At 34.2% G+C, this 17,180-nt stretch overlaps 1 protein-coding gene and 1 pseudogene across 3 annotated transcripts; both read right to left on the minus strand.

Moving 5' to 3' along the window:
- Positions 1 to 556: 556 nt before the first annotated feature.
- LOC144344839 (uncharacterized) lies at positions 557 to 6,179 on the minus strand (annotated as a pseudogene). The gene is made up of 2 exons (XR_014926839.1): positions 5,385 to 6,179; positions 557 to 2,381 (listed from the first exon to the last, which is right to left on the minus strand). The product of XR_014926839.1 is annotated as an uncharacterized LOC144344839 (transcript).
- A 92-nt stretch (positions 6,180 to 6,271) lies between these two features.
- Positions 6,272 to 16,893, minus strand: LOC144344840 (D-aspartate oxidase-like). Of its 2 annotated transcripts, XM_078006653.2 has the most exons (11): positions 16,818 to 16,893; positions 15,293 to 15,483; positions 14,889 to 15,003; positions 14,025 to 14,107; positions 13,538 to 13,603; positions 12,421 to 12,475; positions 10,839 to 10,940; positions 10,008 to 10,072; positions 9,601 to 9,718; positions 8,147 to 8,245; positions 6,272 to 7,075 (listed from the first exon to the last, which is right to left on the minus strand). In XM_078006653.2, exons 2-11 carry the CDS (start codon positions 15,481 to 15,483, stop codon positions 6,953 to 6,955), a joined length of 1,017 nt encoding a protein of 338 aa, XP_077862779.1. In that variant the 5' UTR covers positions 16,818 to 16,893; the 3' UTR covers positions 6,272 to 6,952. The 2 variants fall into 2 exon arrangements, with proteins under 2 accessions (XP_077862779.1, XP_085348284.1); XM_085492158.1 differs by lacking the exon at positions 13,538 to 13,603.
- Between the last annotated feature and the right edge of the window lie 287 nt (positions 16,894 to 17,180).

The raw sequence follows: 17,180 nt of genomic DNA on the forward strand, positions 1-17,180 counted from the left end.
AACTATACACATTGTTTTGGAAAATGAACTGGATGGGCAATGTCATTTGAAGGTCTATACCCTTGCTGATTTTATAAGGGTGATATTGAACAGTGATGGTGGGAGGGACTAAAACATTCCAAAATCTTCAAAGCCAGGTCAGGGTCATCTCAAATAATGAACAAATAATGGGTAAGTATATTCTGGTAATAGTAACAACAACTTTATAATTCAGCTTCAATTTTCTATACACTCTCAGAGTAATTTAATAATTGACATGCCTTAGGAAGAACCTTAAATATGACTTGCAAATTTTCTCAATACCAAATTGCAGTAAAAAATGTACATGTATCTTTGCTACCCTAATATTTGTTTTCTTACTTTTATCTCTTCTGATGGGAGGAATGAACAAGATTTTTTTTTCAAAAATTGTATGTGATGCACAATAGAGACTATTGTTTCCTTTACATACTGCCAAAGTATGGAAACAAATGTACTTTGTAAGTTATACATATATGTAATATGTTGTGAACAAACCGATTTCCATAGTTGCATGTGTTCAGTTGACCCAGACAGATTTATAATTAAAAGAATTTTATTATGACAGAACTGTAGGCACTACAGATTAAAGTTATCTTATAACAAACTGTGAATTTTTTGATATGGTCCAATAGTGACATATACAACGCATTGTTTATTTATGCGAATTATGAACATGTGATGCACAAGGAATGTAGTGCAGGATAATTCAGACCTTTGACTCATCTCAGTAGTAGCAAATCTACAATACAAGCATGTTTACACAAATGCATTAATTATAGACTGCATAAAACATAATAATCCTATACTACTTATTATAAGTGTATATGCATTAATAATAGAGCAATTACAGTATCACTTGCATTTTCGTCTTCTATTTTGACACGTGTAAACTCAATACAATTATTGTATTTGATATATAAAAGTTATTTGTTTAAACACAATTTCATATGTAGTTTGATTGCTTCTGGTACTTCATTTTTATTTCCCGTGTGAGAGTGTGAAATTTGTATGTTATACATTTTACCTGCAAGTGTATGAATGTCAACTGACAATTTGTTTTGCACATAATCTAACACTCATTATCAAAATGTATTATTTTCCCATGGGAAAATATGCTAATTTTGAGTAGCGCCCATGATTAAAGAGAAAATCACTTCATCAATTTTACTTTTATTGAAAATTAATTTTCCTATTAATTTAGGTTGCTTTAATTTTCTAATTTTGTGGTGTGAAATAGTTAAACACAACCTGCTTGGTACATTTATACTATCGGTATAGGTTTAGCTTGTAATTTCATCACAAAAACAATCCTAACGCAATTTAACCAATTCATTTATATAAAAGCAGCAAGTGCAGGACAAATATTATTTGAGTACATTAGTAAACAAACAAAAAGGCTTTAGGCTGCTAGACAGAGATATGGTAAATAACAGTATTCTGACGAAAAATTTACTCTGTATCAGTCATGTATTAGATTACTCAAACAATTGGACACTGCAAAATGGAATAATGCTGAAAGTTTAAGTTTAAAATGCAGAAATGTTGTTGACATCAACCTTGTAGTTTTGACTATAACAGACTACTTACAAGTCTACAAGTGGTAAGATACAAGTCTACTCCATAGTCAGAAGTTAGTCCTAAAGGGTTTATATTTTCACAAAGAATCTGCATGTTGTGATCACTAAGGATGAGTTTATTTCCCAACATATCTTTGATTTCCAAGTCTTCATTTTCATCTGATTGGCAACTTAATAGTTCATCACTTGTAGGTTCTATACCATACAATGAATAATCAACAAGTTGAGGATCTAGTATGTCCTTAATGTTGTTTGCCTTTTCTATTGCAAGTACACTTTTCATCCATAGCTGATTTGGTATATTAGAACTTTCAGTACTTTAGTGGGTGTTCATTCCAACCTTCTCTAAGGATTTGCAATGCTTCATTAATTCTGGGCAAAAATACATAATGAAGACAAAATATATCCGCTGCATTACTTGGATTAAGTATTCCATCTTGTTCCATTTGATAGAACAGCTTATGGAAATGCTGGATACAATTCCTATATGTATCTTGGTGTAGACGTTCAATACGCTGATTATGAACAGATTTTCCAGCAATGAATGAGACTCTATGATCACCACGAGTTGCTATCATGAATGCTGCTACATCAACATTTTCCTTTCCATAATCAGATCTGACTCTTGATGGTATACCATATTGCTTTGTTGACTTCCAAAATCCATCAAAAACAGTTGTAGCAGTTTTATTTGGGGCACAAATCAAATACACTGCAGTTCGGGAATACCCATCAATCCCACCATGAACATAAGGCTCCAACATCTCAACTTGTCAAGACCATCTATAAAAATAAAGGCAAGTATAATAATTATTGAATATAAAATTCAGCATATTATTGTGTGTATATTGCAAAATCTTCACATGACATGTACTACATGTAGGTTATGCAGTGTAATATATTTGAGTGACATAATAACATGTGATGTCAGGGTAGCATGACATGACAATATGGGATATCTAGGTGACATGAAAATATGGGATATATGGGTGACATGGCAGTTTGGGATACCTGGGTGACATGGCAGTATGGGATATCTGGGTGACATGACAGTATGGGATATCTGGGTGACATGACAGTATGGGATATCAGGGTTACATGACAGTATGGGATATCTGGGTGACATGGCAGTATGGGATATCTGGTTAACATGACAGTTTGGGTTATCTGGGTGACATGGCAGTATGGGATATCTGGGTGACATGACAGTATGGGATATCAGGGTAACATGACAGTATGGGATATCTGGGTGACATGGCAGTATGAAATGTCTGGGTAACATGACAGTTTGGTATATCTGGGTGACATGGCAGTATGGGATATCTGGGTGACATGATAGTATGGGATATCTGGGTGACATGGCAGTATGGGATATCTGGGTGACATGGCAACTTGTGATATCTGGGTGACATGGCAGTATGGGATATCCGGGTAACATGACAGTATGGGATATCTGGGTGATATGGCAGTATGGGATGTCTGGGTAACATGACAGTTTGGGATATCTGGGTGACATAGTAGTATGGGATATCTGGCTGACATGACAGTATGGGATATCTGGGTGACATGGCAGTTTGGGATATCTGGGTGACATGGCAGTATGGGATATCTGGGTGACATGACAGTATGGGATATCTGGGTGACATGACAGTTTGGGATATCTGGGTGACATGACAGTATTGGATATCTGGGTGACATGACAGTATGGGATATCTGGGTGACATGGCAGTACGGGATATCTGGGTGACATGACAGTATGAGATATCTGGGTGACATGACAGTATGGGATATCTTGGTTACATGACAGTATGGGATATATTGGTGACATGACAATATGGGATGTCTGGGTAACATGACAATATGGGATATCTTGGTGACATGACAGTAAGGGATATCTTGGTAACATGACAGTATGGGATATCTTGGTAACATGACAGTATGGGATATCTTGGTGACATGACAGTATGGGATATCTTGGTGACATGGCAGTATGAGATATCTTGGTAACATGACAGTATGGGATATCTTGGTGACATGACAGTATGGGATATCTTGGTGACATGACAGTATGGGATATCTGGGTGACATGACAGTTTGGGATGTCTGGGTAACATGACAGTGAGGGATATCTTGGTGACATGGCAGTATGAGATATCTAGGTTACATGATAGTATGGGTTATCTTGGTGACATGACAGTATGGGATATCTTGGTGACATGGCAGTATTGGATATCTGGGTGACATGGTAGTATGGGATATCTTGGTGACATGACAGTGTGGGATATCTGGGTGACATGAGAGTATGGGATGTCTTGGTAACATGACATTATGGGATATCTGGGTGACATGACAGTATGGGATGTCTGGGTAACATGACAGTATGGGATATCTTGGTGACATGAAAGTATGGGATGTCTGGGTGACATGGCAGTATGGGATGTCTGGATGACATGACAGATTGAGATGTCCCCCAGACATGACAGTAAATATTCACCTGACAGAGGCGGACATACAGTTTTAGTGACATACAGTAGGTCGACACATGGATATGTCTACCTGTAATATGCAAATCTGATTGGCTATCATGGTCATGAGGTATAATAATATGGAATGTCAGGGTGACATGATATGACAGTGTGGGATGAATGTGGATGAATTAGTTGAATGGAAATTATGAAGAAATGAGAAGACGAGCAACCTAATTCAGGCACATTTCTGGAAAGTATCAAAGCCATATTTTTAACAGTCCACTTGACCTAATCAATAGCAGAGCTAAATTTGGTATTTAGTAAAAACAAAGTTCAACATTAAACTGAACATGCATATAGCTAATTCCTAAGCATCTGAATCTGATGCGTGGTGCAAATTTATATTGAGATATTGGTGAAAAAGTTAAATATTGGCTAATTAATATGCTAATAAGGTCATTATATGCTCAGATTTCAACCAAAAACTAATCAGGTCTGAGTATTATCCCAGAGCATCTATGTACCATTGAAATCTATGTTATCATCTATGTTTCATGAAAATCTTATAATTTTTTAGATATCAATTAAATAAAAGTTGAATATCCCGAGACTGAACATTTGTTTGCAAAGCTTAGGTTTAGTAAAGGAGGAAGGTATGGTACAATTACATTCAGTGAATTTTTTAAACAAGAGAACAGGGGCACAGCGCCTCGTGCCATGGCCATGCCCATCCTTAGCCTGGGGAGCATATCCTCTGGCAACCAAAAAATTCTGATTGACCAGGGATCCCATGTGGCCACAGTCTTTAACTGTGACCTGTCTGATAGTAATTTTCACTCCAAGGAAGTCAAAGAATGCTCCATTTTAATTTAGAATTATCAAAAACTCCACACCCTGGTAGGGAGAACCCTATCTCCCCCACTTGGTACCACCGTTTTTTTTAGAAAAAACCCTGATGTTATTATTAATACAAACTGAACAATTCCTTCACTCGTTACTAAACCAAAGCTTCACAAAGCATATTAATAATCGAATTAACTATTAATGTACATTATGTTTTCCAAAGACTACGAAAAACGTCCTCAGAAGTTAGTTTACTAGTATATATTAAAAAAAACAATGTCCACAGTTGACACCTTTCACATACATGCACACACACACACCCACACAGACTCCCATTTTGTGCTTTGCATACAAGAGTAAACAAACGATTATGAAATCACAAAAAATGTGTTTGCCTGATACATAAGCACCGACGGATTCGAAATAATACATACACATTGTAAGATATCTTCAGAATATAAAATAATCCACTCACCAATATGCCATAAGCTTTGTCTTCCCTTGACATTATATACGCAGTGCTTAGTTTTTGTCTTTAACAGTGGCCATCTCAATGCTCTTTCTACTGGTTCAACTCTATTCATACTGCTCCTTAGTTTTTCCCTTTGTATACGCACACCAGAAGCTCTTAGTATACCCTGTAACATGCTTTCCCCACTGTCCTTCAGAGGGCCCTTGTCCTTTAACTCAGAAACTAATACATCAAGACTTTCATCACAAACAGCTGTGTATTTGAATTGTCTTGGACTGCAACCATATTTGGCCAATGATTTCCATATTGTTTGACGCGAGACATTCATAATTTCAGCTATGTCAGCAACTTTGAAGGATTTTGACAACAGTGTCTTAATCAAATCAGTAGCAATTATAATTGCAGGTCTCCCAGGCTCACCTGTATATACTTTTGGACAACATGGATGTGAAAGAACTTTTCTTTTCTCCTTTTCAGTGGTTGAAACCTTAGCCATCCATTTTTTCAACAAATTATGTAAAGATGTCTTGAGATTCAAAAGAACGGCAACTACTTGATCAACACATGGGTTTTTAAACACACGCCATTTTTAAAAACACACACGTCGTTTTTAACACACACGTCATTTTTAAAAACACACACGTCATTTTTAAAAACACACACGTCATTTTTAAACACACGCCATTTTTAAAAACACACACGTCATTTTTTTTAACACGCACGTCGTTTTTAAACACACGCCATTTTTAAAAACACACACGTCGTTTTTAAACACACGCATCGTTTTTACACACACGTTATGTTTTTAAAAACACATTATATTTAAAATACACATGTCCTTTTAAACACACACGTTTTTTTTAAATACACATAATTGTAAAACACACACGTCATTTTAAGACACACATCATTTTTAATTCACACGTCATATTTAAAACACACGTTTTTTAAAACACCCACGCCATTTAATATAATGATTTTTTGAAGCACACACCATTAAAACGCACAGTCACGCCGTTTATTTAAAATGCACACATCATTTTAAAACACACACGCCACGGCCTCCAATACGTACGTAATTTTGAATTATTAGCACGTTTCCTTCTAGTATACACAAAATAATAAATTTACATTCCGCGCCTCGTAATTTTGAAATGTATCAACAAAGACCTAAACTATTGCTTATATTTTAGCTCAAAATTGTTATTGTATGTGTACAAAAAAACATTTCAAAAATCTTTAAAAGCTATCTTGAAGGAAATATCATTATTTGTAGATAATTTGTAGCTCTAAATTGTCATTTACAACATAACATCTATATAATGAACGGATGACACAGATATGGCTGTTATTATTATTTGTGATAAACTATTACACCCTGCACTAGTAATAATGATAATAACAAATAAAAATACTTTCCTAGTAAATTCTGAACAACAACTCTCCGCTGTCGAAGATGAGAAGACTGTCAGCATACAGACGAGTCAAATAATTTACAGTTTAATTACGTATTTTAAACTCAACACATACATTAGTACTGATATAGTATTACGACTAAATAATGTTGTTTATCAAAGTTTACTAAATACTGTATTTTTTTCTTGCAGGTATTCTTGCACTAGTTCAGTAGCATGCTGTGCACATCCCCAATGCAGAGTGATACCAGCTCCTCCATGGCCATAGTTATGTACAATCTGTTACGTAAAGAACACATGAGTTAATGTTATGATATACTATTGTCCATATTATGACACTGCATTACGTCATTGCTAAACATATTAAGAGTATGAAATAGGCACACAAGTATGTGTCACATGATGTTTAATGTAGGTGTAAAATGTGTCAATCAATTTGAATCACATTATGTTCCATGTATGTACTATGTTTGACTTCGATTCGGGCCTTGAACGGCCTGCTTGAATTCAATCCATCTTTAACATTAAAAGTTCAGCCATTCGGGGATATATTACTAAGTGTGAACACAATCTGTGACGGAACCTTGATCCAGGGATGTCACATTATGTATTTTTCTGTCTGACCTTGTGTACACAGCAGTAAACGTTTAAAATCATTTAGTTCCACGATTCATGCTGAATGTCGGTCAAAATGTGAGATGTCCCCTTTTGTAGTGTTTTGGTTCAACATAAAATACTCTACGGCGTTTACGCAACATATCATTATGCAATCGTGTACAGTCTAATTGAATTATACACTGTACTCATTGCCAATTGATAATGTTTGGATAGTGTATTTGCATTACGCATTTATCGCATATGAAGTGAAAGTGACTCTATAGATATATACGGTATGTTTCGGCGGAGTGGGTTGTGAAAAGTCCGATGTTTTTGGGCATACATACTGCCGAGAGTTAGTGGAACTGCATGCTCTTAAGACTAAACGTTAGTCAGTCCTCTAGTGTTATTAATGCCGTTAAGGGTAGACTGTTTTTTAAAAGGACAAGCGAGGCAAAGGCGTTCTCGTCACTGTTGTGTATCGCACACATTGTGATAAAAACAATGTCCAGAATAATATCGGAATGTTGTTTTCAATTTGGCATAAAGTCCGTCATAATCATCCAATTCTCATTGATAAGTGAAAATAAACGCAATAATCTGAAATTTGTTTTGAAAAAAAAGTATGGCAAGATATGAAGAATTGCGGAATTAATGTCGTTTGTCCAATGCAAATCAAATGAATGATATCAGCTTACTGTATATCACTAGATTTCCTGAAATTTCCCTGGACGCTAAGTTACACATGTTTACCTTTATTTCATTTCTTCCATGAACCATCCTTTGTTTTTCTAATCTAACTGTTGGCCTACCAGGTCTTGATCCAGCCAGTTTGAGTATCGGCTTACTTCTCTATTGGCAGTAACCGAACAAACAAATTAACCCATTATATCTAATCATTTTAAATAACATTAACATTTTTGACAATTATAATAAACATGTAGGAAACAAATAAAGCAACAATTTTGTTCTTTGTTTTTTTCAGCAGAAATTTCCCACACTACTATTATGGGAAATCTATTCATATATTTATAAAGAAAGTCAGTGTTATGGCTAAATGGAATCACCGCGAATTAATACCAAACAACTCCCATACGATCACGTTGTACAACAAGGTCAATTCGCACCACCGAGTCGCGTTGTCCTTAAATCACTTCGTACCATACGATCAATTCACGTCAATCGCTCACTTGATTCTAGTCCATGTGATAACAAATAACGGTTCAGTTATAACGACTATCGAATATTGCTAGAGTTACCTATTAGCTGATTAACTGTATGTACTTAATGACCGAAAATGTGAATTTTGTGTTACTAACAGAAAATACATTTACAATACACTACAACCACATTAACTGTATTTGTCCAACAGGGAATAAGGTGGTTACGTTGAATTCAAGGGAGCGCGTAATTACTGTCATGACTTGTTATATTATTGAAAAATTATTGAATTTATTGCTGTAATCGCACAGAATAACATTGCGCGTGACCATTAAATGCACATAATATAATAATCATTCTCTGGAAAACATAATCTGTAAATGAAACCAAATAAACCAATGCTGCTTTAAAAACGTTGTAAAATAACTCCATTCAAAATATCCAATGCTATTTTGCTTTAAAACGTACAATACTATGCATACTCAAATAGTGTGTGTGTGGTCAGGTAAGTGACTGTGTGATACGAAGTGACTTGGCACGAAGTAACTCGAAACGAAGAAACTTTGTGTTATGAAGTGATGATATGGTACGAGGTAAGAAAAAGTGATTGTATTCTAAACTGAGTTGAAACAAAATGCACATGTGGCCTTTTTTTTGAAAGTGAATTTTAAAATAATTTTGATACATTTTTGGCATTACATTGGCCATTCAGCCATCATTAGTCATATAGAAAATGCATGTGAAGTTTGAATCCAATCGCACCAAGCATGTGTGGGCTAAAATGAAACAAACTAGGGTAAATTAAATTTTCAGGCTACTATAATTTAATTTCTTGTCCATTGTTACAATCATGGAAACTACGAAAACCAAGAATTTTTTCTGGATTTATCTCTTCACAGAAAATAAATTGACAAATAGAAATAAAGTAAACTTCGTTACCTCGGGGTTACACCACAGTTAAACAAAAGATCAACTTTTTAACGTTTGTTATTCATTTTGTCAGTTAATAAACAAATAATGCTGTTGCTATGGTAATCATCACTTACTCGCAAACTTGGCACTAATTTACAACACTCTTTAAACACGCGTTGACAATCTTCCTCATCGTTTGTTGTTCGCCAGTCATCACGCTGATGCGTTCCACCCAAAGCAATGGTTTTATCACTGAGAATATAAAAAATATTTTCTCACAGATTAGAGCAGAGAGGTACCTAGTACTCCATATTTAAGGGCATCAATGTACCTTCTCAGTAATGTAACAATATAGAAAAGCCAAATTTACATTTCAAGGGTTCAGCGTCGGGGGTCATGTATTCTGAATACAAAGTGGTATAAATCAGTTTTAGAATGAAAGAACGATGTAGAAATGCAAGCTCGTTTAAAAGAACATTGTTCAAAAAGCCTGACCAATAAAATTGTAGGGTGAAAATATGAAACAATGAGAAAAACGTACCCAGGTAATATGTAATAAATGTAATCATCAAATGCAACGAAATGTTTTATCCATGGGGCATCTACCTGAAATAAAATTTGTGAAATTATGTAATTATGTAATCTTAGTTAATTGTCTTGGAAAGAAATCTATTTGTAATCTTTAATCAAATTGGCTAACAACTGCATTCATAAGCTGTTTTGTTTAGTTCAAAACGATACCTATATATTCTATGTTCTAAATTGCTAAATAATGCACTAAAAACACATTTACTATCTACATTGGTCTTGTTTTGTCGATACGTTCTTTCTGTAAATGAAATTTGTATATTTTTGGCGCAATGAACATTATCATTGAATAGACTAATTAGTATGTGGGATAGGGAAAATGTTTAAAAATTGTATTTCTGGTAACTCTACTTTCAATATCTATAGTTTTACCCTACCTGTAAAATAAACAAAAAATCGCGTTTGCATTTTGCCTATTTTATTTTCATGTTAGATGAAAGAGACATATTTCAACAGATTGTGTTCGTAGATTATAAATAAACATCTGAACACAAAAGTAAACTAGTGTAACCTTTCAAAAATTCAATAAACATTTATCAATTTGTGTTCACAAAATCCGATCAAGGCAAGTAGCCATATGAAAATTATATCCAGTTGGTATATAATTAACAAATAAATTGTAGAAAAAATAATACAAACTATTCAAAAAACTTAAAACAATAACAACATCATAAATTATACAAAATATTGATTTGCTTTGTGATATAAACTGACTTATACAATGAGAGCGCTAAAACGGATTCATTAGCAAACACTGATTTAACGTTAATGATTTAACACATACTCTTAAAAGCTGCCCTCTGACTGGGTACATGGTTTTGTCATCTACCAATGAATAAGCACCAAGTCCAGAACAGTTAACAATTACATCATATTTTCCCGCTAGCTGAAAGGAGAATTGAAAAGACATTGTCACTTACATAATCTCTATCCAGTTTTTAGTTGAATGTGTCAATTATAAACAATGAAGAATGTAAATTAAATATTGGGAGAATATTCAGCATTTACAAATATGGTGTTATACAAATTTATAACAAAGTTATACTTCACATGACTCCTTATCCGGGTTTTGTTCTGTCAAAGTAACACCCGATAGTACTAATATCACATGGTACAATGTTGTATTATGTACAAATGAGTCACAACATTATTTGTGTGGTTCATTCCAAGTTTGAATCAATTCAGCCCAGGTATGCCTGGGATATGTACAAAACCAAAAACGGCCACAAGTTCATTAAAATGCAAAGCAAACCAACGTACGTAAGTCTTGCTTGTCTTTGAACCTAATTTGTCAACATATCAGCCAAATTATATCCGAAAAATGAAACAAGAAACAAAAATAAACATGGCAACCTATCTACCAATAAATTAAATCACAAAACAAATATTGTTAATACTAAAAATAAAAAATAAACAAAATGGCTACCAGTTGTCAAAAGTCATCGAAACACAAAAAAGCAACGTGCCAATGTATATTATTATGTTTTGCATTTTTACCTACAGCAAAATTGTTCTAATTGAAATAACACCAATCTGGTCACCAGTTGACCGTTTTGAATAAAATTATAAAACAATTTAAACTATGTCTGTAATTATAAATATGAGAAACGGATAACACACTTGGAAATTTGACACATGCATGCATGAGAAAGCTTTGATGATAAAACAGCTGCCAGTCGACTAAATTTCATAACAATCAATGAATAACCATTCAGATAACATTCAACATATTATGTCTCGCTCTTGTACCAAATTTAAACCAATTCAGTTAAAAACACTGACAAAAAAGCCTTCTTATCGACCGTTTTCGAAACAAATTGACGTTCATCAGAAACCTACCATGAGTGATGTCAATGCTAAATCAGTCTAGGCATGTATGAGAATGTATGTATGTTCAAATGTTGAGTTTGGTATTTTGGCATAAACAAGGTGACTAGACGGTCAAAGGTCAACCAAATATGCACCTCATATGAATCCTATTTATATAAAGTTTGAAAAAGGTTAAGGCATGTTCGAGAAAGGATGATGGACAATCGGACGTACACATCCCTATTCCGGACTTTGGGCTAAGAGAACAAGTAATATACATGACAGAATGTTAATGTAGTAATATGAACATGCACCCTGATAACCATTAAGGTTGCTGGAGAACAAATATTGATTTGGCTCCATGTTATGTTATATTTAGATCGACTGAAAAACAATTTAACGTGAATATGTATTGTATGATGTTTAAAAAAAACATTATTGCTTGTCTGAGAAATTTGGAAGACAGGGCAACATCCATCTAACAGCCCTCATATTCAGAATGCCACTATAACTTAAACCATACCATAACAGACAGACGGACAACAATATACTATTACCTCATCTAAGGTGTTTAGTTTCCTTTTTATTGTCTTTCCACCATTTCTGTGAAATCTTGAATGAAAAGAAAGCCATTACATGTATGCAAATCTCTCAAATATCTCCTACCTAACTGGTTTCTAAATACACTTTTACTTCAAACCAGACCACTAATAAATCCACTTTTACAAAATACCTCACTAGTACGTCAATCCTCTTTTACCTCATACCTGACTAGTTTCTCGATCACCAAATACCTGACTTGATTTGTTCAAAACAACTTTACCACATAATGTACTAGTCTGTTAATCCACATTTTCCTATACCTGACTAGTTTGTAATTCCACTTTTACCACATACGGAACTAGTTTTTCAATCTATTTATTATTACCACATACCGGACTAGTATGCCAATCCAGTTCTACCACTACCACTACCACTACCAAAGCGTCTCGCCACTGTAAGCAGATACGCTCTTACACTGACTAGTTGGACATTTGTAATTCGAATCTCCGAATAAAGTGTGAGGCAAAATACTGATGCATACGTCATATATTAACCACGTCCATCATTGTACCACTGTGATTTTCCGGTTGAATGCAGCCCACGTCCTCAACACACTTAAACGTGTCCTAGTTCTCGTTTGTGTGTGTTTGTATGTGAATATTCTGCATATAATTAGTGAAGTTCTTTTGCATTTATTTACTGCACAAATATTCAATAGTATATTATGAAATAGTATGTATATTCTGAAGTGTATGTGCCTTTATTTAAGACAAAATCATCTGTATGCATAATTTACTTGTGTGGTATAAACTTAAATAAACGTTAGATATCTTAAATATATACTTAATTAGTTCTTAGTCGGAGGCCATGGCTATTCCTTTTAGCTTAATGTTAAGTACATACATTCTCACTCATTGGGACTGTTAATGTGCCTACAGTCTTGTTGCAATATTGTACGTCGAATAATGCATTGGTCAGTAGATATTCCTGTCAGTGAACCGTTCAAAACAGTTGGTGCCTGTTGTGAATTTATCAGTGCACATTTTGCGCTAAAAACTATGGGTATGGTATATTAATTCACATTGAAAATGTTGATGAAGCGATATTTTTTCATAAGTACAAGCTTCTTACCTGGCAGTTAACCATGGGATGTATCTAGGACCTTCACACATAATAGACGTAAAGAACCATGCATGTCTAGAAACATATAACTCATTGGTTTAGTTGCATGCTTAAAAATGTGTTGTTTAATAGTTATCATGTATCATGGAAATGTTGGCTTCAACTTTTGAGGTTTACTGCCCGCTCGGCAATGGGTAAGTGTTCATTACATTAAATGAGAATGGCGTCAGGCTGCTGCCCCTATGAGGATACGCCTACGAGGTTATACTCTAGATATTAGTAAATATTTTTTTTGTAGATTTGAAGTTTGTTAAAATCCAGTGATTAGTATTTGCTAATAATAAAAACCAACGCTCCAACCAAGTATGGTACAAGGAATGTAAACTACTCCGATTGCACGAGAGACAAACTATACCACAAATTGAGTCAGTGAAAATTAAACATTTTCTTCCTTATCACAGGTCCGCTAGCTTTAACAAAAGCTTTTAGAACTTACTTATATCCTGGAAATAGGTTCATTTCTTCAGAGTCTTCTGTGATTGTTCTGAAACCATACACACTACCCTTCCAATCGGGGTCCTACACAAAATACTCATACTTCAACGTACTTATAAGAATAATTTTACTCAAAAAGTTGTCAATTAATTTCGGGTAGGTACGCCAACCTTAAACCTATAAAACACAAGCCATGCATATTTGATTTCAAAGGTCGCATCACTTGCTCAATTTATTTTTTTGTAGATTCCGTAAAACAAGACAAAATAGTTGATACCGAGCGTTCAAAATAATTTTACCATAAGCAATAGCTATTGTTTTTGGTACAGTCAGTTTACTCAAATTAGTCTGAAAAGGTTTTCAAAAATTGGCATTTATATGTGCTTTGAAGTAAATTTGTATCTGGAAGCGAGTATTCTTATACCAATCTTGTTCCCGCGACCTATTGACTAGGCCGTGGATTTATTTGAGTTTGTTTACACGTTAGTAAATCCTCCAGTTTTGGTCTATTCTTATATAGATGTGGAAATCATACACTTTTTTATAGAGTTATATTGTGAATAGTCAGTCCTTTATGAACTTAAGCAACTTGAATTGTCAATGTTTAAGATAGGTAGAAGGGCAACATTGGTTTTGTGACATTTACAACCCATAATTGCTGACCATAATGGTGGGTGTGGCTGAAACATCATATTAATATTGTAAGCAGCTGTAGTGTCGTTTCTCATGCTTTTTCATCATTTACTCTTTATTCACTAAATCTTGACTACAGCCTGGGAACCCTTAGCTGATATAACAAATGCTATTGAATATTGCATTTTTGTTAGTAAGAGCCTTTACGATGACGGAAATAAAATAAAGTCACCTTGATTTCTTCTTTAAAAACATGATACCCCGAAGCAAGGTGAACGCCTGCGTCATGTGCATATTCACTTTTAACCAGGTCTGCTAAGTATTTAAATGTCGTGTTACTCCATTTCCTATAGTGTAAAACAAGTATTAGTGACAACACAGAACATATAAAACGCGTCTAGAACAATGTCTGAACGAAGCACGTCTTTATAGTATCAAGTTCAGCACTGTTTGGAATACATCGGTATACATATATGGTTTATTACATTATTAGGGGGGCTAACCATTGAACAATTAAATTATATAAAAAGAAGGTAAAAATAGAGAAACATTATTCTGAAGTATCCAGAAATTGGCAATATTAAAATGAGTAATCTTATTTGCTACGACATTGTTGGTATATTTGGCAATACTTACTGCATTAGGTGAACTGGTGTCTGTGCTACCTCGTGTGGGGCCCATAATCCTCCAGCAATATCACTTGTCGTGTCTGGAGAAAATTTATCTGAAATGACGGTAACCTGTACACCAGGCAGACTCTCTTGTATGCAAACACCGGTACCCATACCAATGACGCCTGCACCGACGACACACACTGATTTTGTCATCTTAGAAAAAACCACATATGAGAGTCGAATGATTTATCTAGAATTATGAAAATAATTTTGACAAGCTTAGATAATACACACATTTTGCTAATCTTTCCTCAGCTATGGAACTTCGCCTAGCGCTACTATTAATTATATTAAAAACAACGTTAAGACGTTCTTTTTTAAACAGTGCTAGTGACGTTTTTGTTTCAACATATGTGAGCTTATGAATTTGTCCTCGGTGCGTGTGTGTATGCGTGCCTGCTTGCTTTCGTTCGTCTGTCCATCTCCAGCCATATATCATACATATTTTGATCGATCTTGTTCAAACTTAAAGCATACTTCAAACATTATATTGGACATTACATTGGTTTCATGATTTTATTGAAGTTGGTCGATTAGCAAAAATGGACCAGAAATAGTACATGAATTTAACACATCCTTTACCCTCTATTTTTCGAATCGAGTTCACATTGACCGACTGTTTAAAAAAATGCGGATCAAGATATCTGATATGCCTAGGCCAATCAAGTTTGAACTTCATACATACATCATATCGGACAAAGATACATGCATTGTAGGTCACCATATACTATGAAATGACTGACCGGCAGCCATCTTGTTTAAACGATTGTAGTTTTAAGGATATGTAATTCATACATTTGCTCGATATTCTGGATATCGCATCGGTAGTCATGTGATATCTTATCCCTACAATTCAAACACGGACTATCACATTGACAATGTCTTGTTTACTGTATCTATTTATTGGTTGTAACCAGTTTGTTTATGACTCAGTGCTCGAAGATACAGTGTAGTGCGTTCTATAAATGTTTATAGTTAAAGAAACTAGTAATATAATAAATAATTAACATATTAGGAACAATATACTGTAATCAATCATACACATATTGCTGTATCGATTGATATTTGTTATTATTGTAAATGTGGTTATCGTCGAAGAGCTTTTGATTATATTATTCTTCTATTATTATCGTTTGACCAATATGGCGCTGATCGGATTAACACAGGTGCATGCAAAACAACCATATCGCAATGGAAATATAGCATATGGTTTCGTTATTGACTATTATTGATATTGTTTTTTTTATATTGTCTTTTAGTTAGTTCAGATAGTGATGGTAAAATTACAAAAAAATAAAACAGCCAACATAACCATTGACATGGCGCGAAGACCTCACCCACATACAAAGGTCAGAACAAATGATCATATTATCACAAAAAAGGAAATAATATAGCATTTAAATTGAAAAAAATATCATCATTGAGAACTTCATACAACAATAAATTGTACAACAAGAGAGGAAATTCAATTTACAAGGTATACTTACGGTTTAGATTCTTCTCTAAAGCAACCAATAATATGAAATATAGTGATCACAAGTACCAGCATGTGAAATATTTTTTTGAATATATATATATATATAGCCAGCTTAAAATATGATATCACGTGAACCTACTATTCCATATTTATATAATGCATGATAACACAAGGATTAAAACAATGACGTCCTTGAAATACGTTTTTCTATATTTTAATGATTCCGTATATCACCATGTTCAGTTTTGTAAAAATCCGATACGGTATATACTATATGGGTTTGTTATTAGTCATTGGTTTGGTTACAGATAACAATTGTAAAGTTCAGTTGTTAATTTATACCATTATGTCAGCACAAATTTAACTGATAAAG

This window comes from Saccoglossus kowalevskii, chromosome 17 (assembly GCF_978046115.1).
Source record: "Saccoglossus kowalevskii chromosome 17, keSacKowa6.1, whole genome shotgun sequence".
Taxonomy (NCBI): Eukaryota; Metazoa; Hemichordata; class Enteropneusta; family Harrimaniidae; genus Saccoglossus; species Saccoglossus kowalevskii.